The 17226-nt window shown below is 42.8% G+C and overlaps 1 protein-coding gene across 1 annotated transcript; it reads left to right on the forward strand.

Moving 5' to 3' along the window:
* The first annotated feature begins 1019 nt into the window (after window positions 1–1019).
* On the forward strand, window positions 1020–16735 carry yaf2 (YY1 associated factor 2). The gene is made up of 4 exons (XM_046379013.1): window positions 1020–1195; window positions 1614–1739; window positions 13474–13629; window positions 13966–16735. Exons 1-4 carry the CDS (start codon window positions 1170–1172, stop codon window positions 14216–14218), a joined length of 561 nt encoding a protein of 186 aa, XP_046234969.1. The 5' UTR covers window positions 1020–1169; the 3' UTR covers window positions 14219–16735.
* The last annotated feature ends 491 nt before the right edge of the window (window positions 16736–17226 follow it).

The following is a 17226-nucleotide window of genomic DNA, read 5'->3' on the forward strand; positions in this document are numbered from 1 at the left end:
AACAGGAAAATATATTGAACAGTTTATTAGCTGTTCATTTGAAATGTGTGTCTCGTTTTCTAATAAGAAAGAGAATGAATAATAAATCCGGATTTTGCCCCTTTTCCACTTGACACATTTCCAAAAAGGATTTCACGCTCGTCACAATTGGAATGCACAATTCTGAGCAATTTTCAGTTACCAAACTGAATATAAATCACAAATATTGCAATAGTTAAATGCAGCAGAAGGGGTTTTCCCTGTGGTAAAAACGCATCGTTGGGGGATAAAGAAGAAGCCAGCTGGTTGTGCTTGATATGAAAAGGTTTGGGAACAGTCCCAGCCTTCGGAAATCAGCATGTGGTTCGCGTGAAGATGTGGGCTTTTGATGCTCGCTTGCGTCAGCGCGCAAATAAAACGAGGGATTCCCCGATGTTTAATGCGCCTGTTATGAACTGCTGCGGTATTTCTGCAGCCTGCGAGTCAGACGCGGAGATGCAGGGACATGAGAGGATTCCCAGTACAGTGAGCTGATAGGAGCGGGTGAACGTGTTAACACATTAGACGCAACATTAACTACTATGGCTTTTGTTGCATTCGCGGGCTGTCGGGATGAAAAGGTAACTTACTACTGCATAGGAGGAGATATTCCTTTGATGCGACAATTGATAACAAAAATAAATGTAATTGCACGTATAATCCTTTGATGTGCTGCAATTGTATGCCAGTGCTCGTATTTTTTGTTTTTTATGCCTTTCTAATAGCTTTGGGAACAATTTTATTCATAAGCTACCTCTGTATTTGTGTCAGACGAAAATCAATCATGTGCCAGTGACATTTAAAGCAAACAGTATCAGAGAGTGCATTTGTTTGTAAATGAGTGAAAACAGCTGCAGCATTTGATCAGGTTATTAATATAAACACTCGGACTGTTTAATAGACTTAGTTCCCATAAATACGAGCTTATAGCGGGTACGTGAAAGCGGTATAGATTCATCAAGAGGAATGTCAGCCTCGGGAAGTAACCCAGCCTCTCATTGGCCACAGCGAGTCACGTGACTATTTCCCAAGCGGAGTTTCCACGACAGCTGGAAGCCGAGCGGCATAGACGCATCGCTTCTTTGCTAAAATTATCGGAAATAACACGACTTCTGCTCGTCTCAACACCTCCAGATAAACCCTGGTCTGGCATGGGCGACAAGAGGAGTCCCACAAGGTAACCACCGAGTTGGGGTATCCGAGATATTCACGCTAGGAGAGGGGAGCGGACATCGACAAGCGCACGGGAAAAAATTGGTTTTCTCCGCGGTCTCTCTCTCTCTCTCTCTCCCCCCCCTTCTCTTCTCTCTCTCACTGCATGTGTGTATGTGCGCGTGTCGGTGCGCGCGCGCGCGGGGGTGTTAAAACCTCATCGCCAATTACAGTGTCGGATCATAGCGCGCTTGCAGATGATTTCCTAAATCCTATAGGCTTACCCAGATGTTTGCTATCGATAGCCTTCGTGGATGCGAGCTGAACTCATTCTTGCCTCCTATCGCCCCCTTTCCTCTTCTCTCCTGCCACCTCTTCTCATTTTTTTAATTTTCTTTTTTTTTCCCCCCTCTCTTTTTGTTTTCACATTTATTGTTTTAAAGGCCGAAGCGTCAACCGAAGCCCTCCTCCGACGAGGGGTTTTGGGACTGCAGCGTGTGCACGTACAAGAACACGGCAGAAGCTTTTAAGTGCATGATGTGTGATGTCAGGAAGGGGACATCAACGAGGTAAGGCGATGGATATACGTTACCTTTGGTCTCGTTTGCATTGGCGGGTCCCATGGGGGGTAGGGGGTTGGGGGTCCTTGGGGGCATAGGGGTTCTCCCTTCAAGCAATTAGTGCATTTGTACCATCACACACCAGATTAATAAAATTGCATATTTTTTTCAGATATCTGACCGTTTTCCCCGTTAGGATTCAATATAGCTATACTTCAGACAGTAAACAAACAAACACGTTGCATGCCTGTTCTTTTATTGTAGTTTTCAGTTGACAGATGTATTTATTCTGCATGTTTTGGTGCAAAAGATATGACAGTCACTTTGTCTGTGTTTTTCTCAAACTCATCATGTCTTAATCCTCTTTACGTTTCCTCTGAGCAGTGCATTAGTCTCCATGTTCTTGCACGGGTGTTGACACTGACCTCTGTAAAGTGAGGGAGGGAGATGGCTTGCTCTTAAAGTACACACACATCCATCTTGTTGTCCAAGAGATATGTGCAACGGAGGGGGCCTCCAACACACAAACACACACACACACACACACAGGTAGTCAAGCATAGAAACACACAGCATGTAGGTACACACACTCTGTCCTTTGTGCTGTGGCCTGACATCAGTGATTTGAAGCAGGAAATGGCTGTTATTCTTAAGTGGCAGTCATTATCAGGATGAACACACAACAAAGGGTGAAGGACAGGAAGTGTAACTCTGGCTACAGGAAACGGTGTGTGTTGTTCTCCCTATTTAATGCATTGCCAATTATTTTTTTCTGCATTATTACTACTTTCCCAATGATTTAACAACAACAACACATCGGTGCAGTTGTGAGCTTTGATGCCTTGTCAGAATTGTGGTATTTCTCATGTTGGTGCATGCACTTGTATGCGTGTGTGTGTGTGTGTGTGTGGGAGGGCTAGTTGTGAAAAGAGGTTGTCAGAGCAGCTGCCAGACAGACAGCCATAGCTCATTACTATGCAACAGCTTAATCAGCCTGCTGTCATGAGAGAGAGAGAGAGAGAGAGACACACACACGCACACACAGATGCACTCAACATGCAAATTTTACACATGACTGCATACATATTCGTACACAAACACACTCTAAATACACACTCAACTGCACAGTTGCTGCTCACATAAACACAGATTAAGCAGCGGACATGCTCCTTTTGGGTTCAGTTTATTGCAATTGAGTGCTGATTGTTGAGAGGACACTCCAGGGACTCAGTGTTTTTGCTTCCCTAAAAACAAGCAGCCTTCATCTTCGAAGGCCAAGAACCTGTCTTAATCTTCACGTTACCAAAAGCTGTGACACTCATTGTCTTCTCCATCTGGGCATTATGGCCCAGGGGGTGGTAGGTGGGGGTGTTGGCAAGGACGCTAGGACCCAGAATTCTTCTCTACACCCCTGACACTTGGCGACAAATTTAGAAAATGTCTGTGAGAAGGTCTTATTTAATGCTAATAGCCCACTTGTCTTCCCAACTGCAGTGCTGCAGAAGTGTTGTAATAGTAGTGTTTTCATGCTCTTGCTGTACACAAGCACACATTCATGCCACACACAGGCTAATGCTGCAGCAAAATGGCCACACAGGTGGTCGCAGCTGTTAACGACAGAGCACAACAGACAAGTGGATTTCTCGGAGAGCAAGCCGAAGGTGCTAAAGGGCAAACGACATGCAGAATATAAATGTAGGGCACGGCAGATTCCCCCGCTGGTTACTAAACAAGCATGACTGAGCTATTACTGTGAAGTCATGAATTAATGCTTGACACAGGCATGGAGCATCCTGTGGCCAGAGAAAGTGTCCCACAGCCTGAAGGTCACAGCCTTGAAAGCCAGTCATTTCAATCAGCTTGTCTCCCACTATAGAGTGAAAAACGCCAACCAACTGCATGAAACATCACTTTTCCTAAGTCCTTTCAGTAAGCATTTGAGGTGATGGATGCTATATAAAGGCAACATTTTAGGACATGTTGGAGAAATATTTTAGGAGGTAGAGAGTTTGCATGGAGATAGCTGTCGAGAGATAAAGATGAATGTTTTATGAAAGTGAGGTTTAGCAGAGCCTCGATCCCTCTGATGTGGAGAGATGATCTACTGCAGGGACCCAAAGCTGGCGGCTGATTGAAAGCACGTTGTTGAGTTTGACTGAAGACAGGGACACATCAGCAGGATTGGACTCGCTTATCGGAGGAGGTGGTGGTGGAGTGAAATGGAAGAGGGAGACAGAGTGACAAAGAGGGAACCGGCTGATGTTTCGCTAATTCTGTCAGCAGCTCAGAAACTTGTGCCGGAAGGAAGGCTTGCACCTACATCTCTTGAGAAAACTGTGGCTGAAAACCCGATGCACTCATTTGTGCCAGTTGAAATGGAAAAAATATGTTCCTCTACTCCATGCTGCTGGCTTACAGTATTTAATTAAAGATGTCTTAGAGGAGCTTTGGGATCACAACATATCACACAGCCTCATTACCTTAAGATTTAGCTGAGGAAAAAAAGTGGGAGAGGCATTTTCCTGCCAGTCTTTGTGCCCAGTCCCAGTCTGAGAAAGCCAGCATGACAGATGAAAGTTACAGCAGTGTTGTGGTGCCTTACAACAGGCTGTCCGATGGTGAAAGCTCCCAGGTTTGATTCCTGCATCAGCTAAAATAGCCAGGCAGAGTATCCTTAAGCAAGACACCGAAGGGCCTCCCAGTGCACCCATTATGACTTATCCAGGATTAGAGTTCATCTTATTGTTTAAACTAAAACCAGGTGTGTGTCAGAACTAACTGGTGGTTAGAGTAAAAACTGAAAATGTCATACGAAGCAGTGCTGACAGAGAGCTTTTAAATCTAAACCTAAACACAGCCCTTTGCCAAATACTGCTGGTTGTAATAGAGCAGCGTGTTGTGTGACCTTCTCTGGTGTCTCGCCTACCACCACCTGCATCTGTTCACTTAGCTGAGCTATGGCAAGTCAGTCCCCACCAGGGAAACACTCGACGTGTGCATTCGCTGCGTTCAGGAGCTTGTTCGGCAGCATTCTCCTTCTACAGGTCGAGACAGTGAGCTTGATCATGTTCGTATTGGTTATCGCTCTCTGCCTTCGGCTCTTTTGTTTGCATTCACTTCCTCCCCGCATTTATCTCTTCTTTCTCACAGATATTTCGTGTTTGCTCTTCATACGTCTCCCTCTCTCTCCAGGAGTTGAACTTAACCAAGGGTTAGTCTTGGTGACAGATTGACTGATGGGCACATTTTGACAACTCCGCCTGAACAAGCAGGAGCCACTCCGTGCTGGCTGGGAACCTGTTGGCATTTGGCTTTTTGGATGTTTTTTTATCATCCTCCGCCCAAGCTCTCCCTGACAGTTCATGTGTAGTGCACTCGCTTTAAATTGAGCTGTAATTACACAATTTTCTTGATTGCAGCTGGTTTGGCCTCTTCAAAGAAGTTTTGCTTTCCATTTGACATAGTCCAGTGTGTCTTGTGAAAGATTCTTGTGTTTTTATTAATAGTTTCTACTTGTCAACAAGCGCACAAATTGTCAATAGAGGTCCTAGTCGGTTATCGAACTTCTTTCTCAGAGCTATTTGGATTCTGAACAACGGAAATGATAAGCAGAAAATATTCCATCAAAAGACAACAAGTTAACCAGTGCAAGTTAGACTTGGTTATTCCTCTAGACTACTAAGCTGTGCTACGTTGAGCACATCAAGTTTGCTTAGTATGTACAGTACTCATTGAAATCACATATTGACATAATTTGCACTGAAATGTCATATCCCTTTAGTCAAATGTTGATTTATAAAAATCATCTCTTATTAATCCAAACATCTCAAGTTAACTGTTGACTGAGAAAGAAAACGCTTGGCTTCGATTGACGTTAGCTAGCTAACTTGCTGACGTGCTATGCTAACAGAGGGTTTATGATAACAGAACAAGCAGCTTTAAAGAACAACACTCACCAGCAACACCCACTGTCCCCAGATCTGCTTCCTCAAATGTCTCCGTTATTACTTCTTTAGGTTATTTATTGCATTCAAAAAAATCTCAGGACAGAAGTATTGCTTCAACACCTAATTAACAGCTTTTTTTCCCTCTCTGTCAACTGACTTTCATTTTCTCTCCTAACCATTTAGTCCATAAGAACTCAGGAAATCTAATGTCTGTCTTGTTCTGTCTGAGTGTCTCCAAAGACACTCAGTTTACGATGATATTAAACAGAAAAGCCACAAATCATGGACATTTTATCCCAGTAAATCCTAACATGTAAACAGGATAAGTGAAATAAAAGAGAGTAAAGTGAACATTTTCTGATGCGGACATCAGTAATGAAACTGTGCCATTTCAAAGCTTCTGTGTGAGTCAGGCCGGTGATTGGTTGCAGCAGATATCCACTATAAAGATGAGATACCGATCAGCCTGCGGGAGCTATCTGATTATGTTAAACTGTGAAACTTTCATAGATTTAAGTTTATCTTCAGAGAGGATGTTGGATTCTAAAATGTGGCATCAAAATGCAATACAGAGCTTCTTATGCAAAAAGGAAAGGATTCATTATCTCTCTTTTCTATCTGTTTATTCTCTGAAAAGAGCTGCATTGGTGAAAATGTGTACAACCGCCATGGAATGGTAATAAATATGCATTGAAAAGCTGCCTGAAGAAAAATGTATCCATTTGAAATGCACAGTGTAAAGTGTGAATTATATATTACATATTTGAATTCTGAATTACATATTGTTCCACTGCCTGTGCACACATTTATAAAGTTACAAGACTTGAATACAGAGTTTCCTTTTGGCAAGAGGATTAGTTACCGTATCCTTGCATTATGAGCTTCTCAGAAAGATGTAGCTTCCACCTACAAGGTCAAGAATCAAACAAATCCTTTTAAATAATAAAGTAATCTGGTTCTTTAGTAGGCAACATGTGTGGGAGAAAGCCAATTTAAAACCAAAACCAGGGTTCCTTGATGATGGCAAAAATCATAATCAAGATTATTTTGGTCAGTACTGAGTTTGCGATCCTTTTTCCCCCTTGAACTTTAAATTGTAAATAAATCAGATTGAACGTGTACAGTGGTGTCAGCTTGTCCTTTTATATAATTCCATCTGCATGTCGGATTTTTCTTGAGCTCATTCAGTTTTGAATGTGCTCGGTGACCAGCGACACACTGCCCAGCTCTATGTGACACACACGGTTCAGTACATCAGTGCAAAGAGCCACTACATGTGCTGCAAGCTGTCATATGTTTCAGCGCTGCTCTTCTTACTTGTTTGTTCTGCGCTGCATGTGTGTGTGTGTGCACCTGTGCTCCTGCGACATGATCCTGTCCTTGTTTTATCTTTGTTGTTGACTAAAGGGTCTCTTTCACTTATATTGGCTCGGGCTGAAGTGAACGTGCCGTGGCCTCGCTGAGAGCAAGTTTCGGCCTTTAGGCGGGCCTGAAAGGGCATCGCTGCAGTGACACAAAACAAGAGAGAATCAGTGCGAAACTGAACACAGCACAATAATTGCTTCATCTTCATTTTCTTGGTCTCATAATCATTAGAACCTGGAATAAAATTTGACCAATTTACAATATATTTATTTACCACCGTTTTGCTGCTGTGTTAGTGTTAATTTCCTAGCGATTACTACGCAAAATATACAACTGGTAGAGAGCAAAAACATCTGACTCTCACCTTAGAGTCGTGTTTTCATTCGCCTGAAGTGCTAATAATCAAAACGCCAGCCCTTGACTTGTAATATCGTGCAACATCTTTGGTGCTAAATGTTCACATCATGTACATCCGCAGAGGAAGTAGAGTAGAGGAATTAACGAAACATCTATCAGTTTTGTGAATTCTTTGCCTTGAGGGATTACGTCAACTGAGCTCATCTGAACAGGTGGCAACAAAAGCTCTAAAACAGGTGTTATGAACCTGATCTGCAGGTGGAGAATGACAAAATGTTATTTATATGAAGAAATGAGTACAGTAAAATGATCGATATAAATCTATAAACAGGTATTGTACATGTAAAACAATGCCAGATCAAGTGATTACACCTTTTTATCTTTTTTGTAAGTCACGAAGGTGTGGCTCAGTCGTGTGGGGTACTGGTTTTAGTGCTCACAAAGCATACAAACACTTGAGTGTACACTGGGGACAATGAAGCTGGCTGTTATCACGTCGCTGTGGTTCAAGATTATGGCTACGTGATAAGCCTGTAATTACTGCAGTGACACTGATGCATGACATACTGCTCTGTGTGTGTGTGTGTGTGTGTGGGGACAGGCCTGTATGAGAGAGGAGACTGGTATAGTGTGGCTAGCAGGCTGTAGAAAGTGTCATAAACCACAGGACATGGAGAGCCATCTGTCTCTCTCTCTCTCTCTCTCTCTGTCTTTCTTTCTTCCACACACGCACGCACACACACACACACACACACACACTCACACACTGTGGTAGCATGTACAGGCAGGGAGAGACATTAATCATCGGGTTGGAGGAGCTCCCAGGAGCAGCCTACAACCCGCTGATAGAAAACCTGACACACACACACACACACACACACCCCTACACCTAGATTGAGAGACTGTTCAACAGGGCATAAAATAAGCTATTTCACAATGATCTTACAATCATCACAGAACAGTGAGATGAGATTTGTTTTCAGCAGCACACTCCGGTTAGCTTATTTTCAGTCCATCAGCTGTCCTGTGGGCTGTTTGCTCATCACACAATGTACTCGGCAAATGTTAGCAAGCAGTCCAAACATCTTCAGAATGCTGTACTGCTGTCTTTGTAGCTCCTGCCCAGAGGAGGTGCCCTGTCAAGACTAGACACCTTTTCCAGCTTTGGAAAATATTTAAAGATAAAACAGCTCAACATCACCCTGACTTTTCAAGGCAATGCATTTTATCTTATATATAAATACTGCACCTACATCAGTGCACCTCATTTGTAAGGACTTTTCTGTCTTTGCACGGCACCTCACCTCCTGCAGTGGAGGTTTTTGATATGTTGCAGCACCACAGTTCAGTTTTATTAGCATCTGTCCAGTCAAAAACATGATAAAACCCAAATGGTTTCTTCCTTCTAGTTGGTGATAAAACAGTTGGTAGATGTGCTTTGGTAAAAAGTACATCTCCATCAAAATATTCACAAGGTCTGTGAAGAGCTGTGAAGAATGGTGTTGATCTATTTGGAAAAAGTAAAAAAAAAAAAAAATTAACAGACAGAACCAATTATCGCTGATTTTGAATTCATCAGATAAACCGAAGTGTGAAATTTCCCACATCTTAGATGAAATAACCCATTTAAAAACCCAATTGGATTATTTGGAAAGATGCATCGTCGTAAAGCTGATAATGGGTGATGCAGTGGTATGTTGGCTGTTCTACTGGAGTTCAAACTAATCACACCGTGTTGACTCAGTGGGAACGTTTCAATCTTTGTAGAAAAATGCCACAAATGATTTAAAAGTCTATGAATCTGATAGTCCATCATCTGTGGCAGGTTTAGTGGACTACAGACAATTCATAACATGAGCATTCTAAACAGATTCTGACTCATACACACTACCACGCCATCAGTGTCAGTTGCCGAGTCGCTGTTGGCTGCGGCGTCGATGACCTGGTTGTCCACTGTGGCAGAAACTTTGACAGCCCGGGCCAAAGCATCCCGACTCATACTTTGACCTACTGAATGAAAACAAATATTTGCTATCAGATCATGACCAGATCAGGACCGGAGGAGATATTTTCTGGTGGTGTTGGTTCTTCGCGCTCAGGCCAGAAGTGAAGGAGTGCAAGGTCAGTGGGTGCATCAGATGGAGGAAGAGAGTGCCAAGGGGTAGAGGAGAGAGATAGGGATAGATACTGTGCGTGTGTGTGTGTATGACATATTTGTAAAGGGGTCAGCCAGAGTTCCCCTGTCAGAGAAATGCGTGAGGATTCAGTGACAGCAGCATTTGTACTTCTCAGCCCCTCCAATCTGCAGCTCAAGATGAGTTTGTCTTCGGCTTGTAGTTAAAAGCAAAAGCTGTGAGCTGGAGAGCTTGAAAGTGCAAATCACACTTATTTCATTTGTTTAATCTAATGTGAGATGGAAGTATGGCAGAATGTTTGGCATGTATGCTTTGGAAATGTTTGAAGTGAATGAAATGAGTGTTCTCGTCTAACTAGCGAAACTTAAACAGAAGGGAACTGGAAGAAAAGGGCTGAAAAAGGTGGTGCTGATGTCTCCAACATGCCTGTATAGTCTCTCAATTGTCCTCTGAAATCAACTATATATTTAGCCGACTGCATTCAGCGAATTAAAAGCTGAAAAATAAGACTGTGATTAATTTTTCTTTAACCTCCCCAGTCCAAGGAAATAGAATTTGCCCTGTTTAAGCCCTCCTCGTAACTTAACCTAATTTTCCCAGTGTAGGACTCCATTAACTACTGGATAACAGATGGCTCAAGTGGAGCAAATATTGTTTGGAACAACAGATCTAACACACAGTATTAATGTCAGAAAGAATAGGCTGTTACATTAGGCACAGAAATTCCTGTTGGAGTCGATAGAAATACACAAACACACACACACACACTTAGCTTCCAGATGGAGGCCAGCAGCAAAGACCTAAGTGCTAAGATAATAACCATCTGATTGGGTTAACAGAGGCAGCTCTGTTTAGGCCTGCTGCTTTGCCTCAGCATAATATTAGGTTGTCTGTCTCCTCTTTCACCTCCAGGTTATTGAACTGGCTCTATTAGTGAAAATCCACTCCACTGTGACACAAAGAAGAGGAGGATGCACTAAATATGTCTTTAGTTGGCCCCAGATGCTCTCACGCAAAGGTAGTCTTAAATAGAAAAGATCATAATTAGCCTCAGGTGACATTTTTGCCTTGATCAGGCAAAGCATACTGATGAGAGAGCGGCAATTCATCTGTTCATTACGTGCAGTAAATCACACAGAAAGAAAGCCCATGAGTGTGTAATGACATCCTGAACAGAAATTATCAAAGATGAACCAGAAGGAGGCAATGAATGTGGCAGCCAGCCGTGTTGTTTTTATTTTTGGACGCTTTTAACATTAGGCCCGAGGGTGGGTTGGTCGACTCTGCTGTTGACAGTGGCTGCTTTGTGTGTGAGCTTCATAAAATGTAGAAAAGCCAAGACGTTTCTTCATTGTGTCAGGGTAAAGATGTCAAGGAGAGCAGAAAATGACTTGAGCTGCGAACAGAGGCCTCTGCTTTTAGTTAAAGAGGTGTCAGCAGTTCTGCAGTGTCGTGCTGACAAGACAGACATATTAGAGGATCTCCACATCTCCTCCCCATCAGACAGTTATGTAGGCCAAGAGACCCATTTGCATTTCACTCTAGCCTTACTAGCATCACTGCATGTTCTGTAAAGGCAATGATAACTGTGAAAAAAAAAAAAAAGAAACAGACTCCGGGAGACTCTCTTTAAAGCTGAGCCCCAATTTAGGTCATTCCAGCACTGTTAAATAACAGCTATGCTCCTAGAACAAGACCGCAGATCAGCAACCCGGCTTGAATGTATATTTCCTCTTAGATGGGAATGAGGTAGAAGCCACTAAATTAAGCTAAATAGGCCACCAAGGCTCTTTTTGGCAAACATTTGGCGCATTGCACAACACCACTTGGCCAGGTGTTCAAACTAATTTGTGGATGAATCTTATCAAGGCCAGAATATTTGTACACTCTGTGCTTGCAGTGCGTTACACCCTTTTAATTATACTAGGCAAGTACAGAAGGACATTTTTCACGAAGCACTCGGAGGCTTGTGTTCTGTAATTGTGATACATTTCGAAGGGTTCATACACAAGTTAGTGCATTTGACTGAAACTGCTGCAGAGTTACAGCAAAAGAGCATCAATCCAAAGCTTACTTTAAGTTAGAGGACACATTTTTTAAAAAATGTCTTGCATAGTTTAAAGCTTAAAGTACATGTGACACTGTGCTATTGTTCACAGGTCCCGGCCTGTTGTTAAAAGCATTAAAAGCTGATGAAGGTGATGAATTATGAAGTTTGCTTTCGGTCTTAATTTTTAGCTCTAATTACAAATACGACTGCTCGGCAGGGCTCAGAAAACACACTGCGCTCCTCTGCTGTTCTCATCACGCCCTCATGCCTCATCTGCTGACTGCTGTGTGTGTGTGTATGTGTGTGCGTGCGTGCGCACTTGCATTGCTGTCTTTGTGTGGACTAATTTTTGCCTTAACCAGTCATGCGAGGACATTTTGGCCAGTCGTGACTTCAAAGGGACTGTTAAAGTTAAGATTACGATCAGGTTTAAGTTAGCGTTAGAGTGAGCTGGAGAGCTAGGGAATGCATTATGTCAACGAGGGATTTCACAACTCTACACAGACCTTGTGGGTGTTTGCGTGCATGTACATGTACGTGCATGTATGCTGATCCCATTCATTTATTAAAAGCATGCAGACGATTTCATGTGGACCCACTTCTGAGTTATACACACCCCTTTGGCTTTTGGTGCAGTGTCTGCATGCTGTGATGTGCATTGGTGCATTCATACATACTGTATAGCTGTATATGTGTGTGTATGTGTGTGTATGAGTGAGTGAGTGAGACAGAGAGAGGGCGCATGCAAAATCAGGCACTAGATGTGTAGGCTCCCTCAACAGATGGCCTTTTCAACACACTCGCCTCTCGGCTAAGGCTCTTGCCAGCCCCAAAACACACACACATACACACGCTTCTGCAAAGAACTACGATCGCAGCCTTCATGCATGCAAACTGTAGCCAGACCAATTGCATAATGTATCATTTCTGAGACAGCAGACACTCAGTGAGGATGGAAATACGACTGTGAGGAGGGACATTCAGTCAACTATGTTCCATTCCATTTCGTGCAGCCTGTGTATGAAAGTGCATTATCCTCACTCATTGCTATGAATGAAGGTTTCTCTGTCATCAATAACAAGCTTTGATTCCTGAAATGAGTCAGTGCAGCACAAACAAATGAGTCTGTTTATGTTAATAATCTGTGATCAAAATTTGAAAGTACCATTATGGAAAATATATTCTAACAGAAGCTCCAAACACAACTGGGATTGAACATGGTGGGGGATCATGCCCCTGAGTGGCAGTTGACACAATTTATGACTCTTAACAACAGACGACGACAAAGAATTGGAGCTTCAACATTAAGGAAGAAAGAAGAAAAACTCCTTGGGTTTGACTTTTGAGTTGAGATCCTGCTTTATGTTGCTTTTCTGCTTTACACGCCGCTCTTAGTTTCATATATTTTCTTGTGAGTAAGCCTGTATTGTTACGAGGCAGGCAAGAAGAACACTGTACATGGCTGTTATGTATTCTGAATTCAGTACGTTTTACGTACATAGGAACTGTCTGTGTGTGCAGGTGTGTATTCACTGAAACAAATCTCAACTCGTCGATGTTTATCCCTCTGAGCGCCAAAGCAAGCCTGTGCAGACATACTACATGTCTCACAGATGGCTGAATCCTGGGTTTTATTTTGAATGTGCTCAGCGTGTGTTGCCACTTGCTCCCAGCGTTAAAAACACTTCAGCAGCTCAATCCTAACCAGCTCTGGCAGTGATTATCGGCTCTTGATTATGGTGGTACACTAGTACGAAGCCATGTGTTCACCGTAATTTTCCCTCTCATTAATCCTCCACACTCTGTCTCTCCCCTTTTCTCTCTCTCTCTCTTCATGTCTGTTTCTTTTTCACCCCCCTCTACCCGCCGACTTCCTCTCGCCGGATCAGGAAGCCTCGTCCCGTCTCCCAGCTTGTCTCGCAGCAGCAGGTAACGCAGCAGTTTGTGTTGCCCTCACAGCCCAAAAAGGAAAAGAAGGAGAGAGCAGAGAGGGAGAAGAGCGACAGAGAGCCGGCGCTCAAGAAGAACAGTCACAAGAAGATGAGGTAAACAAGTTGACACAATGTGGAGGGATCAGCGGGAATCAGACATTCCAGGGATGCATGAATAAACACTATAGATGGTGTTTGATGTTGCCACCTGACATAAATTTCAAAGTAGCGTCTGGAAGATGCTCTTTGGAGTTTTCAGTGACATTGCAGCACAAAGATCAAGGTGATTTTCACTCTTGGGTAAATCGAAAAATAGTGTTTGCACTTCTTACCACAAATGAAACCGCTGATTAAGACCAAACCTTATGCAGGATTTTAAAGAAATGGTCTTTAAATGCTTTTCATTTGTTTTTTCCTCACCTTCCCCAACCATTTCCGTGAACTGACCAGGCCGAGGTTAAAAAACATCGACCGGAGCAGCGCCCAGCACCTGGAGGTGACGGTTGGGGACCTGACAGTCATCATAACGGACTTTAAGGAGAAGGCCAAACCCTCATCCACCTCGGCTACGTCATCCAGCGCCGCATCCACGGCTGACCACCACAGCCAGAACGGCTCCAGCTCAGAAAACACAGAGAAGGGGCTTTCTCGCTCCTCCTCACCACGAGGAGAAGGGAGCTCAGTCAACGGGGAGTCCCACTGAGCCACCCCGTCAAAATCTACCCCGGCCTCCAACCACATCTCATCTGCAAGTCCACAGGTCCCTGGTGGAGCATCCTTCCCCTACAGCTGTACAATACTGACTAAAACACTTTTTGCTGTCTTTCTTTTGGATATTTCAATAGGAATTTATTTATCACAGTTGCCAACAAATCCGACTTGGTGAGTTTATTCAGTTTTAAGAGTCTCAGTACTGCTGGAATTCTGCATTTAGAAAGCAATATGAGACACCTTTTGCCCAATCTTTGAAGTGATCTACATGTCCACTTGGCCATTTGATGCAAACTGAAAGGATCCCAGACCCTGTCTAAAGTTACTAGAACTCACTACTAGAATATTTACTGGGACAGTTTTATTCTGACAAAGAACTTCTTCAGGACTGGTCTGAGATATGTCTGAATAAATGTTTGGACAAGCTTTATGGTCTTGTGCGGTTTCCTGTAGATGCACCTGAATATCAAGGTGCCTTTTTCTTTTTTCTTTTTATAGATTTTTAGTTAAATGTGCAGCCCCACCCTTCATCTTCATTGGCCGGCAGAGCGACTTCTTCTTCCCCCATGTGGAAACTTTACTGACCCAATATAAACCTGAACCAAGTATTACGCACCCCCCACACTGAACCTCCAGCCTCACAGTGAACCTTCGCTCCTGAACTCGAGACTCCAGGCTTTTACTTTTGGACTGCCTCTGCTGAAGAGTGACTTTTTTGGCACAGCATAGCAGCTGTATCGCAACTGGCACCATTTGGTGTTTTTGCGTAATGTTTGGAGCAGGTTGTTCAGTTCAGGTAATGTTATGTTATGTCACTATAAAGACACAAGGCAGGTTTTAATAGAAGCCCTCTTTGAAAATGGTGCAGGAAGGACAATGCTGGTGTTTTTGTTTTCTTTTTCCAGTGTTACTCCTCATTTGCGTTATTCGTGCTTTGTTCGTAAACAGTCAACCAAGTTGCAGATACAGTCAACATTTTGTTTTTCTACCTTTGCAGCCATTTTTCATTTTTCAGTATATAAACAACCACAAACCTGCATTAAGAATCGAAATAATTTGAGTAATGTGAAAAGCTGAATATGAAGAGAATTAGCAACTTTCCAGCTATATGCAGCGTTTAATCTCGTTGCTTTGGTTTTCTGACCCTCGCATACATCAACCTCAGATCAACCATGTCTGGCAAACCAGTTCAGACAACCGGTTGTAAACAGCAAATGCAGTCATAACTATTAACAAATTTCGTCATTTCATCATGTGTCAGCTGGGCGTGCTTTTATTTTCTCCACCATGCCAGGTTTACGACAGTAAAGTTTATTTCAGAGACGCAAAAAGAAAAGCAGATCGCACGACTGAGGAATTGCCTGCTAAATGTAGAGGGTGGTCTAAGAGACTGTAGCTGTAAATGACACGGTATTCTCCTTTAAATATCTGCTGCACATGCTCAGTGTGGGGAAACCAGAGTGCACGCATACTGTTTCCGCTCCCACAGTGGACCCAGTGTGGATACAGCACAGTGCTTGAACAACAGAGAAGAGCTTTGACTTCTGGACTTGCACATTCATTCAGCTGTATAGGTGATGCCGTGTGGTGTGATGGACTTCAGAAACTGTTTAAATTCCTCCATTTTGATGTAGCAAAGTGGGGGTGGCTTTAGGAACTACTAAACTCCCAGCAGAACAAATATAGATCATCTTATCTACACAATAACTTATAAAACCTGTAGAATACTACACAGATGAAATGGATATTTCTAAAATATTGTACTGCAATGTTTTGATGTGGTTGTATAATCCATCATACCAGTGTTATTGTCGAGATTTTTACTTTAACATTTTAGCACAGATCCTGAAAACTGTCATGGCATGATAATATTATGGTCTCGGTGTGTTTAGGGACAGGCTATGTCTCTTAGTTTGGATCGTTGAACGTGTCAGAGACATACTCTCGACGGTTCACCACCCTAGCTGGGACTAGGTGTGTGGACTCATGGGAACTGTTTGGACAGACATTTATTTGGTTGTGATAAAAATGGAAAGACACTTAAAACTATGTTCGTGTCACTTGTTGATATTTTTTGTTTTGCTTTGCCATGCTCAGTTGTTTTAAAATGTGTGAACTTGTTTATTACCTGTCTGAATAAGAAAATAGGAAAACACAAACAAAGAAATGTGTCTTCTTCTGCACAGTTTCACTTTCATGCAGGAGCCGCCATACTTTGTATTTTCACTGGTTCACTGATCTGTTTTTAGCTCCTCGTGTTCATTTTCAGCACAGAACCTGTAGATCCACAGTTTATTCAGATTGTGCATAGCCACTTGAATGTAATAGGCAAGTCAAAAAGCTTATGACATAATTATATATGCATATTATAGTGATAGGGTATGGTTTTTAAACTAATTATTTCACCAGAGTGCGTGAATTAACTTTCCCACACTAAATGAAAATGCAGTTGACGTTCAGGTCTATTGTCTAGTGGAGGCACCTCAATAAAGACGACTAGTCACTTAAAGCCATGAATGGATCTTTTCAGAGGTGAAATCAATTGAAAATTGCTGCAGACGCCGGAGCGTGCGGGGGGGGGGGAGGAAGGGGGAGGAATCTACTTAGCTTATCGCTCCCACCCTTCCCCCATTTAGGGTCCCGACCTCCTGCTTCTCTCGTGTGATGTGCATCAAGTGAAGGAAATACAATAGAGATGCGACCCGGAAGTTTGTCGTCGCCTTCAAAATAACAGCCTAAAACCGTGAAGTATGTGTGTCGCTTCCCACCTTCCGGGAGTACTTGATAGTTTGTCGAATGTAAAGAAAAATGAATTTGCAGGAAGCTGAAAGAAATGGTTATTATACATCATACAAACAAGCGTAGTTACACTTAAGTATTAGCAAGAGCACTGACATGATCAGCTGCATCATTTGAAAATATATATGTATGTATAATGAATATAATGGCCACACAGACCACAGCCCTTTTTCAACCCCCTTTAGAAATACCTGAAATGAC

This window comes from Scatophagus argus, chromosome 22, assembly GCF_020382885.2.
Source record: "Scatophagus argus isolate fScaArg1 chromosome 22, fScaArg1.pri, whole genome shotgun sequence".
Taxonomy (NCBI): Eukaryota; Metazoa; Chordata; class Actinopteri; family Scatophagidae; genus Scatophagus; species Scatophagus argus.

Excerpts from the sequence above, each read along its gene's own strand:
- yaf2 (XM_046379013.1), top strand. The coding sequence starts at position 1,170 with ATGGGCGACAAGAGGAGTCCCACAAG. Across the intron at positions 1,196-1,613 it reads GACAAGAGGAGTCCCACAAG|GCCGAAGCGTCAACCGAAGC; the intron begins GTAACCACCGAG and ends ATTGTTTTAAAG. Across the intron at positions 1,740-13,473 it reads AGGAAGGGGACATCAACGAG|GAAGCCTCGTCCCGTCTCCC; the intron begins GTAAGGCGATGG and ends TCGCCGGATCAG.